The following is an 11,682-nucleotide window of genomic DNA, read 5'->3' as shown; positions in this document are numbered from 1 at the left end:
TAGTTGATAATAGATTCTTCTTTTGGGGTTGGCTTAAGGCAAGAGATTCAAAGGTTCCAAGTCAAGAAGGGATCTTCTTAGTGTGAGTTTTTTTTTGTTTTTTTGAAGTAAGAGTTGATCGTTTTTTTTATTTGTTGTCATAGCCGTTTGGAGTTGGCTTGGTAGCCTCATTGCATTTTCTTAGCTGTTTGGTGGCCTCCTTCTGGTTTGTGTTTCGCCTTGGCAATTTTTCGTGCTCTGTGTGCAGGCTCGTAAGCTTGTGTTGGGTTTGTATCGCCTAGCCGTTTCTTGTTTCCTTTTTCTTTTTATCAATACAATTTGATTCCTTATTTATTTTATTTGTCTGATCACACCAAAACCAAATCACTGGTTCCATCAAATACAAAGTTCTCGTCTGAAAGCAGTCACTCCCGGACTCCAAGCATCCATTTAATTGAAATACAGAAAGCGAAACCAACCAAAAACATAAATATTGAATACTAATTATTTTAGTCAACACGTTACATATCGCCCCTCAAGTACTATTAATGCACCCTTCAACCTCATTGTTTCTCCTTGGTACGTATTATCCAAGGTTGGTTGAGTAGGCAACACTTTTGATATCTATTAGTGCTACTTCATCAGTCATTAAACCAAATATCGTTAGTATATTTCTCCTTGGCAAGTCGTATTCAACGTTGGTTGAGTAGGCAACACCTGTGATATTTATTAGTGCCACTTCAGCCATTGAAACTGATATCGTTAGTATGATATATATCAGAAAGCAGGCATATTTATGCCACTGGTAATCCTATTTTTTTGGAGGCTGACATATTACGCGCTAAACTGGCTTTTTTGGTGGGTGTTTCATCTTCTATATCAGGGTCAGATTGATCCTTGGCCGTTGCAAGCACATGACTCGAGGGATGGGCTGTTTGGTAGTCCTGACATTTTCAAAATATTATCAATATCCATTCACCTTACTTTTTCCCTATTCCTGGTGCCAATACAATATGGAGTAGGTATACATCAACACAAAATATAGGTTCCTTGAAACTTAGGATGGAGGCACTGGAATTTGTTTCAATCGACTCAAGGATGCCAATTTCATCAAAGATAAAAAGAAGTTAGTATACCCCTGCCATCCTAACTGCGTCCGATCCAGTTGCGCGGACAATACGATAGATAGACTTAACTATCCAACGCAGCAAATATGGTGTTGCCGCTAAGGTCTATCACTTCAGAGTAGAAAAGTTACTTGCATAAAGTTAATTTTTGGATGGTCAGTGTTTGGTCCCCCCATGAAAATAGTGAAGGAAAAGAAATCTGGCAATGAAACAATGGGAAATATATAAATTTCGTTGGACCTAAAGAAATCATAAAGATTTTTTGGCCTAAAAGAGATGCATAAGAGAGAAAGTTGCATCTGTGCAGATGGCTACTTTGTTCCAAGGTATAGCATGACTAATGAGCGAGCAAAATAGTGGAAAATTACCTGCCAGAGGTCAGGTCCTTTCTGTTTTGGTTTCAACAATTGGAGATTTTGTTGTCCTAGAAGAAACTAAGCTAGTAATATATAAGCCAGACAAACCATGCTTTTTGTGCAAACAATATAACATGATGAGATGAGCATGGTCAGTCGATCTAGATAGAAGAGTTTGTCGATATTCTAAGAAATCAATAAAACCAAAAAAAAGGTGACAGAAGCACAGCAATATCGATAATCGCCGATGATTAATCCTAGCACCTTTGACTGGGAAAATCTATCGTTTACAAATATATCCACTTCTTGAACAGTGGGTCTTAAAAATTCTCATATGGAGGTCTTATTTAGACCTTAATTTATGTAGGTTTACATATGTGGCAAAGATAATTCCGTTTGCGTTATTACAAATGTAGTGTAATAAATCATTTCAGAGGCCCAACGAATAGCATGACGTACTATTATTTCTGGTGCGAGCAATTTTTCGATATTTATTCTAGATTTTCTTAGCCATGTTGCAAAATTATCTACAACAACGAAAAAATGTAGACAGTAGATGCACCTTTATAGCCACTGAGTTTGGGCGTTTGGACATACAATATAAGAGATATAACTCACCATTTAACCTTCTAAGGTGAGATTTTCTGTAATCATCCAGGCCCATGCAAGTGCCTTTCCACCTCGAAACAATATCGTTCAATACATCATCCCGGGCCATGCAAGTGATATAACTCACCATTTAACCTTCTAAGGTGAGATTTTCTGTAATCATCCCGGGCCATGCAAGTGCCTTTCCATCTCGAAACAATATCGTTCAATACATCATCCTTAAAGCTTGGACAGTCTTGCAAGTCACTTTGAAATAGTAAAAAACTGAAGAATAATAATATGCAAAGTAAAACAAAATTTAATCGGACTCTTAAAAAGCATTGTGAAACACGGACCTTAGTTCAAGCAAGAGATGGCTTGTGAGGCCGTGGTAAGCTGCTGATCTTTACCTGAATTAGTCCTAAATGAGTGAGTAACAATCCATATAAATCATATACATGTATTTTAGATAAATACAATGACTTCTCAGGAAGAGGTCACAGCCCATAAATCAAGATATTTAAGATTCAGTATATTCATTTTTTACCCTTCAGATTTGAGAAAAACATAAGCAAGCAAAATAGAGATAAGTGTTAATCAAGAAACCAATATTCTTCAATCCTCTAGTCATCTAAGCCATTAGATAGTAGAACCAATTTCTGGTCATGTAAACCCATGAATCTCAGCTTTATAAGACTATTATACTGTACTATCAATCTCTAAACTCGCAAGGCCTCAAGGGGTTATAAGACTAATCCCCATAAACCCAAACTCTCAAGTAATAATTGGAATTTAGACCTTTGAGCAAACAGATGCAAAAAGCAGCAAAGAATTTGAAAAAAGAAAGAAATTTTTTTTACAGAAAGAAGTGATACATTGTTTTCTGCACTTGTAGGTCTTGAAATTGCTGGTGATTAATGTTCATACTACATCTCCATCTTCTTAGTCCTTCACTCTTAACCCCGACCCTTCAGTTTTGATCTATCAACAGAAAAGAAAGCCGTCATGAAGCAAAAACAAAATAATTCTGAAATTTCAGAATTACCATTCTTCACTAATTTTACATAACGATAATACTTACTACTCGTTTAGCATGACTATCCACCAATCTTCTTCTTCTATTGTTCTCCTCTGCAGAAAGTATCCGATGAGAGAAAAAACTGATAACAAAGATTGAGAAAAAAATGGAGGCATCGTGATTTTCCTTCATTTGGAGGATACTTAGAGAGTATCGTGTTCTTCTTCATTCCCTAAATAGAATACTTACTTTAGTTTTAGGTATACATATTTGATAGTCTCTGAGTTGTTTACCTATCCAATCAAATATACCGATCGAATAAAAATCTAAAATAAAATCCAGACTAAGACAGTAGTTACCTGGTTTTTTTGAGAGAGCATGCTGAAGAAAAAAACGGAGAAACCTGGGAAGATTATGTTGAGATTTATGTAGTTGAACATTCAAGGGGGTTCCTGTAACGTCAGAGATTGATTATCAGGTATGAATCTAAGGGATTGAATGTTTCAAATAATGGTTTTGAATCTTTTGATAACGGCTTGTGTAACCGGCGAACAACGGGAGGAGAAGAAAATCCCTAATATAGGGCTTAATTGGATTTTAATGCGGCGTTCATTAAATTTTGTAACCGAAGAGAAAGAATGAGTGAAAGAATCTCTCCCGTCAGATTAGGGCTTGGAAAGGGGATTCATTTTCAGCCAGGATTTGTCTTTTCCACCAAATTTTGTAAAATAAGAGTCGTCCATGGCTCTAAAAGACACATTTACAGCCATCAGATGGTTACAAAACCATCTGTTTGGTAAGATAGATGAATCAAAGGAATTCAATGTAACATATCATGATTTTGCTTATGGTTTCTGTAACTGGCCAGTAATGGGAGGATTTGGAAGAAGAACAGCCATATCTTTTTGCATATCAGAAGATAATACATGGAATTGATATAAAGCATGTAATTTTTGGAAATTGATAATTGATATAAATGGGAGTAAATGGCACGTTATCTTTGGAAACTCCTCCTTTGTGTACCGCATTGCATTTAGGGATAGAAGTTGAATTTCCAACGTTGGATTGGGGCGTGAAAGAATGGTGTATTTTGAGCCACGATTTAGAGCCACCAGATGGAGCAAAACACATTTGTTTTTGTTAGATAGATAGAAGTTGAATTTCCAACGTTGGATTGGGGCGTGAAAGAAGGATATATTTTGAGCCACGATTTATCTCATTCACTTTCCAGCATTTTCAGAAAAATGAGAACCCTTGATCGCTCTAAAAGGCACATTTAGAGCCACCAGATGGATCAAAACACATTTGTTTTTGTTAAATCTCATTCACTTTCCAACATTTTCAAAAAAATGAGAGCCCTTAATTACTGTAAAAGGCACATTTATAGCCACCATATGGAGCAAAACACATTTATTTTTGTTTGATAGATTGAACAATAAGAGGTTTGTGTACCACACCACCGGTACACTTTTGCTGCAATAAAAGGTTTGGGTACCACATTTGCTGCAATAAAAGGTTTGGGTACCACACCACCAGACCGGTAAACTTTTGCTGGTGCCAATAAAAAAGATATTGTACCATTCCCAACTAGACGCTCTTATCATTCCGGATGAAACAAAAAGTGTATCGCAGTGTTCCACCTAATATTGTCTTTACTACGTTCTAGACACCACGTTTTTCAAGTTTTGTTGCCCCCCAATAATGTAAAACTTTTGAAGGCCACTTATTATTTATAGGGATCTCTTTATCCACCGAGTAGTTCAAACCAGATAAATCCTCACTTTCACTCATTTTTCTTCTATCCTTCCATAATGGTTTTTTTTCCAGCTCAAAAATCTGTTCTTATGATATGTGGAGATCATATGGAAGAATTTGAGGTAATTGATGATGATGAACTAAGAAAAATGAAGTTAGAAAACGTATCCATTGCTAAATGTGTGCAATGTCTGTAAATACCGTGTCAGATTGTTTATTCGGGTAGTTTGATTATTTTTACAAGTGATTGTTGTGTTTTACAGGCGAAAGTAGCATTTCAAGCATTGGAGGCTTTCGGATTAAAAGTTGATGCAGTTTGCCCTGGAAAGAAAGCTGGTGACTACGTGCATACTTCTATTTTTCAGCCTTTCGTTCACCGGGTACTAATACAACGCTAAATTATTTCCTGCGTTTCACATAAAAGATGAACTAAGGCTAAATGCATGCAACATGGTCTATTGCAGTCATTTTCTGAGACAGCAGGCCATAAGTTCACATTGAATGCTACATTTGATGAAGTTGAACCAACCGAATACAATGGGCTTCTCATCCCCGGAGGAAGGGCACCAGAATATCTTGCTGGGATTCAATCTGTTGTGGAACTAGCCAAAAAATATGCACAGACAGGGAAACCAATTGCATCCATTTGTCACGGATCGTTAATCTTGGCAGCTGGTGACTTACTGAGGGGTCGAACGTTGACGGCTTATCCTTCTTTGAAGGCTGTAGTAATCGCTGCAGGCGCTCATTGGGTTCCAGCAGATAGTCCTGGTGGTTATGCTATCGATGGTAATCTTGTATCGGGAGTCTCATATGTAGCAAATCCGAAATTTATCTCTCTATTCTTGGAAACCCTGGGTTGCAAAGTATCTGGTGCAGATAATAAACGGATTTTATTCCTTTGTGGGGTAAGCATTCAGCTAGACTCCGAACTGCTTCCACTATATCTTCCATGTTCGTAATCTCAGCCTAGTTCTCTACAACTGAATCTTGAAGTTCTCTTTTTTCTAGGATTTTACTGAAGAATTGGAACTAATGGTGCCATTTCAAGCTCTGCAAGCTCTTGGATGTCACGTTGATGCGGTGTGCCCTGACAAGAAAGCAGGTGAAACCTGCCCAACAGTTATCCATGAGTTTCATCCAGGCAATCAAACGTACAGTGGGAAGACAGGTTATAATTTCCCCCTCACAGAAACCTTTGAAGGTTTAGATTCTTCCAGCTATGATGCACTTGTTCTTCCCGGTGGCCAAGCTCCAGAGTACCTCTCAGTGAATGAGGATGTACTTACTTTAGTAAAAGGATTCACCGATGCAAGAAAACCAGTTGGATCCACGGGTCATGGGCAAATGATTCTATCTTTTGCAGATGCTTTGAAGGTACATACTGACATACACTTTTGAAACCTTTACCAACCAGCAAATCTGGCTACAGAACTTTTAAGAACCAATACATATTTCCACAACTTTAGTACTGATCTGGCTAGTTTACAGCTTAACACATTGCAGCACTGCTTGCGCCGCTATGCACACACCAATATTTGTTAAAGCAAGTTGGATTCTCCTTAGCTGAGTCAATAAGTAAATTACTTGCATGTTTTTTGCGTGCCGTAGGGAAAGAAATGTACAGCACACCCATCAGTGAAGTTGAATGTGGTAATGGCAGGGGGGATATGGGTCGAGCCTAGTTCATTAGACACTTGCTATACAGATGGTAATTTGGTCAGTGGAGCCACTTGGCGTGGGAATGCACAATTCATTTCTCAATTGATGTCAGTTCTTGGAATTCAAGTGTCAGGTACCTGGGATTTAGACAAGACTGGCGATGGAGTAATCCTGCTATAGGTTTAGTGGTCTTTACCGGCGGTCAAGTCGCGCTGCTAAAATGACATTTATATGTAATAAGATATTGTTACCCAGAACATCCACCACCGCCCTTGTAGTAGCCGTGAATTCAAATATCTGTTTTTTTAGGTGTTGTATTCCTTATCTTCTTGAATGATTGTTGTGTTAGACTCTTCAGATTTTGTATTTGCTTCATTGAGTTGTTCCAGCAATTTACTAATATGTATGATTACTCTGGCGACATGCCCCTGTTTATGAAGTTTCATTATGATTTCTGAAGACCTGGGATGTCATACTATGGAGATAGATGCTGACTTGGGATACATACAACGGTTTAAGTGAAAGTACATCAAAGGGAATTTTTCTTTCTGTTAACTATGAGGATTATCTAACTGTGGAAATAGGTCGCCTAGACCATCACAAGGTTATTGTTGTGCATCAAGATCAGACTGTGCAGGTTGCATGACTTAAGGTTATGAAACTAACAAAAACCAGAACCAGTGTCTCTACAAGGATTTTGTCCCAGGTTCTCGAGTTTGGAATTCAATATTGCAGAAAAACGTCAAGCAACTGAGACAACAAGATAAATCAGGTTGATAGGCAGGTTTACTACACTAGTTAACCATGTAATCTGTAAGTAGAAAAGTTAAATAAGAACCTCATGGTTTTTTTATCCTAATTACAAGCTAACAGAAGTATTGGAGCGCTCTAATCAATACCAGCAGCTCTTTTGTCCCACTTATTTTCGCGCATCACAATTCCCTCCTTCCCATGTTCTTCCTGTGTTATTTCCTAAACATAATCATGATAGTTGATCAAACTAGACCCAATAAGCCAGATTAACAAAAGCTAAACAAGAAGAATAATTAGAAAAAGCAAACTCTGAAGGAGTGGAAAGAGATCAGCAAGAAGCCATGTGCATAAGATAAGGGGAAGAGGCAGATGGAGAGGGATAGTGTAACAATCTTGTCAGATCGAAAATCTTTCAAGTTATCTTCAGAAATCTCGAGAAATATAAAGAAGGGGGAGGATTTAGGTCGTGGAAAGAAGGGATGCTAGGGGGAGGAGATGGCCAAGGAGGAGGAGATGATTCATGGAAGACAGTTTGAGCATCCCAACACTACCTTGGACATCGAAGGAGGCACTATTGGGAGACTGATGAAGAATGAACTTGGCTGGTTTGCAAGGTAACAAATTTGGAAAGCAGGTGATGCAAGGAAAGTTTCAAGGTGGACTAGAGATATGAAGGAACTGAAGCATGACTTAAAAACAACATGATACACATTGAACTACCAACTCAAACAACAACCATCTTCATTAGCAATTAGGCACAATGCAGCAGCAATAGATTTTAACAGACTGCAATCAATTTGATGAAAATAAATCTTATGGGACATGTTTAAAGGTCCTGAAAATAGACTAGACTAGGGATATAGCTTGGTACCTTCCAAAACAACAACATACACAACCCACCAGTACCAGAAATAGCATTCAATTCCATGAAATTACACGAGATGCCAACAAACAATCAGGTCATCATGAAAAAGACCGCAATGTTTTTAACAGTAAATTTAACAACATTCAGAATCAACAGATCATAAGAATACACAGATCATAAGATAAAAAAAATCTGATCAAAAAAATAATAATGATAAAATCCAAAGTTATTTATAGAAAATAGTTCATCATCATTAAGCATTCACATCCCATTAACAAAGAAAATAGACCCACACCACCACCACCACCACCACCCACCTGAGGAAATTAACGCTAGTAAAACACATCAAAAGATAAAAACCCTAGAAAAAGAAAAACAGATAGAACCTCATGATCCCCAGGATCAAACTCCCTAAATCCCAAACCCTAGATTATTATTATCATTCTCTGAGAGTAAAATTAAAGCTGACCACAATCGGCAACAACGACTGGCTTGGCGCACTTTCCACTGCCAGATCCAACCTTCTCAATAGCTCTAACAACATCCATACCTTCAACAACTTGTCCAAAAACGACATGTTTACCATCTAACCAGGCAGTCTTCTCAGTACAGATGAAAAACTGAGATCCATTAGTTCCAGGACCAGCGTTAGCCATGGATAAAATTCCAGGACCAGTATGCTTCTTCTGGAAGTTCTCATCAGCAAACTTAGAACCATAGATTGATTCACCACCGGTACCATTCCCAGCAGTGAAATCACCTCCTTGACACATGAATCCAGGAATCACTCTGTGGAAACTAGATCCTTTGTAGTGTAGTGGTTTACCACTCTTACCAACACCCTTCTCGCCGGTACAAAGAGCTCTGAAATTCTCAGCAGTACGAGGAACACAGTCTTCGTACAGCTCCATGACGATCCGTCCGGCAGGATTTCCACCGATGGTCATGTCGAAGAAAACTTTAGGGTTTCCCATGATTTTTTTCTAGGTTTTGGGTTGTCTCTCTGGTTTTTTTAATCACTGTTTGCTGGTTTGTTTGCTTTTGATTTTTTCCTTGAGCTCCTTGTGATTTTATATAAGTGAAGGTTTCGTTTTGTGCACGGATCTTAGCCGTTTATGTTTTACACGTGTTGGGATCTGAAATAGTCTAGGGTTTTGGAGAAAAGTACGAATTACGGAATAACCGTGGTTAGGTTTTGACTAGAGTTAACGGTGGGGGTAGTAGGGGTAATTATTTGATATATTCGAGAAGAGTCTTTTTTTTGCTTCTTTTTTTTATTTATTCTTTTTTTCCGCATAAAACTAGGTTAGTGTGGTTCCGTAAATTGTGTGGTCTTTAATTGTGCTCTCCATGTGATACCGTAGGTTTGAATTGTGAGGATGATCTAACGGTTTATAGATAGGGTAGACGATTAGGACGTTCCGTGATGTGATGTTATTCCTTTTTTATTTTATTTTGGTTTCTTTTGCTTTTTATTGGGATTCTTTTTTTCTTTCCTTTCTTGTCGTTATTCTGAGGCGTGAGCGCAAAATTGACACGTGAATTGATGAGACCCTCAATCAAAAGAGTATAGTGGTGGGCTAAAGCGGGACGTTGTACTGTATGAGTCGTGTTAATATTGGCCCGTAGCCTATTGCCTAGTATGTACCGCACTACCGCCCTGTCTATGCTCATGGGCGCCTGTGGCCGTGTGGCGGGTGGGTTCATTCGGTCTGATAGTTTGATTTTTTTTTATCTTTTTTTTTTGTTTTTTGTTTTTTTTTAAAGCATGATATGTTATCAATCATATGGATAGACGTTATATAGATTTTAGGGTTAATAAAATTTTGATAACGAGTAAAATTAATGGGTGATTATACAGGCGATATGGGTTGGAAATTTTGTTAGCAACAAAGTTATTATCAGAAAAAAAATATATATCAGAGTCATTTTTAAAAACTCGATTACAAGAAAACTGAATCCTTCATGTTCTCATGAAGTTATAGAAAGTCGTTTTCTTTCGTTAATGCAAAACTTCGTAGGTTTTAATTCATGGATTATTGATTTAGAATTGTTGAACCTCACAATTAGAGCTGGCAAACAAGCCAAAACCCGCGGGTTAACCCGTGTCCGGCCCATGAAAACCCGAACCCGGTTCGGCTTGTTTTGAAACAAGCCGGGTTCGGGTTTGAGAAATGTCGGCTTGTGAGTAAACGGGTTAACCCGTCCCGGCCCGTGAACCCGCGAGTTCAACCCGTAAACCCGTGACTGAGTTGCACTTATTTGTCTGGGGAATCACAGAAACTTAAACATCAGATGAAATGTAATCCTTTTCATGTGTGCAAAATGCAAAGGGAACAGTAGAAATTCCATGTCCTATAAGTGCATTTGATGATATAATTTGGCTAAAGAACAGAAACCATCATGAATTGATGTGTTAGTTAATCTGTTTTCCTATTTATAGGAGTGCTGGTGGTCCTTGATGCCCATCCAGGAGGAATCATTTACGAAGATCTCATTCCAGGATATGCCCATATCGTCAGAAAAATCTACGAAGGTCAACATTTGACTGTGTATTGGAAATTGATTGAATTGACTATGTTTTTTAAGTTTTTTTTGTTTGTTTTATAACCACAGGATCTGGGAGACAATGTCGTTGATGTCAACTACTTGAATGTTGGAACCAAAGTTGCTGATGATTACAGAATTTTCATTTGCTGATACATTTGGATATTCAGTAATGTAAATTCACATACACCCTTGTTTTACTGTTTCCCTAAAGCTTTCATTCATTCACTCATTCATTGTGAATTTGTGATAACTATGCAAGTAAAAAGGTTGGTCTGTGTAGTTTCTATTGTGGGATGATTACTGTAAGAAGATATCTATGGAACAATGATATTGTTTGGTCTTTCTGTTTTTCTCATTTGTTCCATGCTTCCATCCCGACAACATAGTATTATGGATGTTCAAGCTTAGCGCATAATTACATAGTACTAAGATGAGATACAACGCAGATGGATTAGAGAGATGAAGAAGAAAATGATTTTGGTTCATAAGGATCTGTTCGTGATATAGAAGATGGATTAGAGAGAAGAAGAAGAAAATGTTTTTTTTTTTTTTTGAGTAGAATTTTGGCTTGTGAAGAGTTTCGGAGAGAAGAGAAACACGAGGCAGAAAAAGATAGATAGGCTAGGCTTTGTAGGTGAGAGAAGAGGGGAATCAGAACCGTTAGATTAATGAGATTTCTGAATTGAGTCATGAGCGGGCTAACCCGTGAACCCGCGGGTTCAACCCGTTACGGGCACGGGTTAAAGAAATGACAACCCATGAAGAATTTTAACCCGCGGGTTTCAACCCGTATTAACCCGAACCCGTGGAACCCGTAACGGGCAAACCCCGGCCCGCCCGTTTGCCAGCTCTACTCACAATAATGACCCAATAAATATGCAAGGTTAGTGTAGGAAACATACCTTATATCTCTAATCCTTAGTACACCACCGACCATCTTATTGCAATCGTAATACCTTTTGGAAGTCTTGGTTTCTTCTCTTCACCTCTTATTGCAGTTGTAATACCCTGTGGAAGTCTTCTTTTATC

The 11,682-nt window shown here is 38.1% G+C and overlaps 2 protein-coding genes and 1 long non-coding RNA gene across 4 annotated transcripts; 1 reads left to right on the top strand and 2 right to left on the bottom strand.

Moving 5' to 3' along the window:
- Positions 1 to 1,726: 1,726 nt before the first annotated feature.
- LOC113275282 lies at positions 1,727 to 3,986 on the bottom strand. The gene is made up of 4 exons (XR_003323522.1): positions 3,428 to 3,986; positions 3,132 to 3,300; positions 2,926 to 3,031; positions 1,727 to 2,460 (listed from the first exon to the last, which is right to left on the bottom strand). It is a non-coding gene; the product is annotated as an uncharacterized LOC113275282 (long non-coding RNA).
- Positions 3,987 to 4,842: 856 nt separating this feature from the next.
- LOC113275281 (protein DJ-1 homolog D-like) lies at positions 4,843 to 6,877 on the top strand. Of its 2 annotated transcripts, none has more exons than XM_026524758.1 (5): positions 4,843 to 4,945; positions 5,087 to 5,203; positions 5,288 to 5,731; positions 5,835 to 6,200; positions 6,435 to 6,877. In XM_026524758.1, exons 1-5 carry the CDS (start codon positions 4,880 to 4,882, stop codon positions 6,663 to 6,665), a joined length of 1,224 nt encoding a protein of 407 aa, XP_026380543.1. In that variant the 5' UTR covers positions 4,843 to 4,879; the 3' UTR covers positions 6,666 to 6,877. The 2 variants fall into 2 exon arrangements, with proteins under 2 accessions (XP_026380543.1, XP_026380544.1); XM_026524759.1 differs by having other exon boundaries at positions 6,315 to 6,453.
- A 1,440-nt stretch (positions 6,878 to 8,317) lies between these two features.
- On the bottom strand, positions 8,318 to 9,162 carry LOC113275280 (peptidyl-prolyl cis-trans isomerase 1). The gene has a single exon (XM_026524757.1). The coding sequence runs from the start codon at positions 9,075 to 9,077 to the stop codon at positions 8,562 to 8,564; it is 516 nt and encodes a 171-aa protein (XP_026380542.1). The 5' UTR covers positions 9,078 to 9,162; the 3' UTR covers positions 8,318 to 8,561.
- Positions 9,163 to 11,682: the final 2,520 nt, after the last annotated feature.

This window comes from Papaver somniferum, chromosome 4 (genome assembly GCF_003573695.1).
Source record: "Papaver somniferum cultivar HN1 chromosome 4, ASM357369v1, whole genome shotgun sequence".
NCBI classification, from domain to species: domain Eukaryota; kingdom Viridiplantae; phylum Streptophyta; class Magnoliopsida; order Ranunculales; family Papaveraceae; genus Papaver; species Papaver somniferum.
The sequence above is the reverse complement of the archived record's forward strand: the minus strand, read 5'-3'. Positions and strand labels throughout refer to the sequence as shown.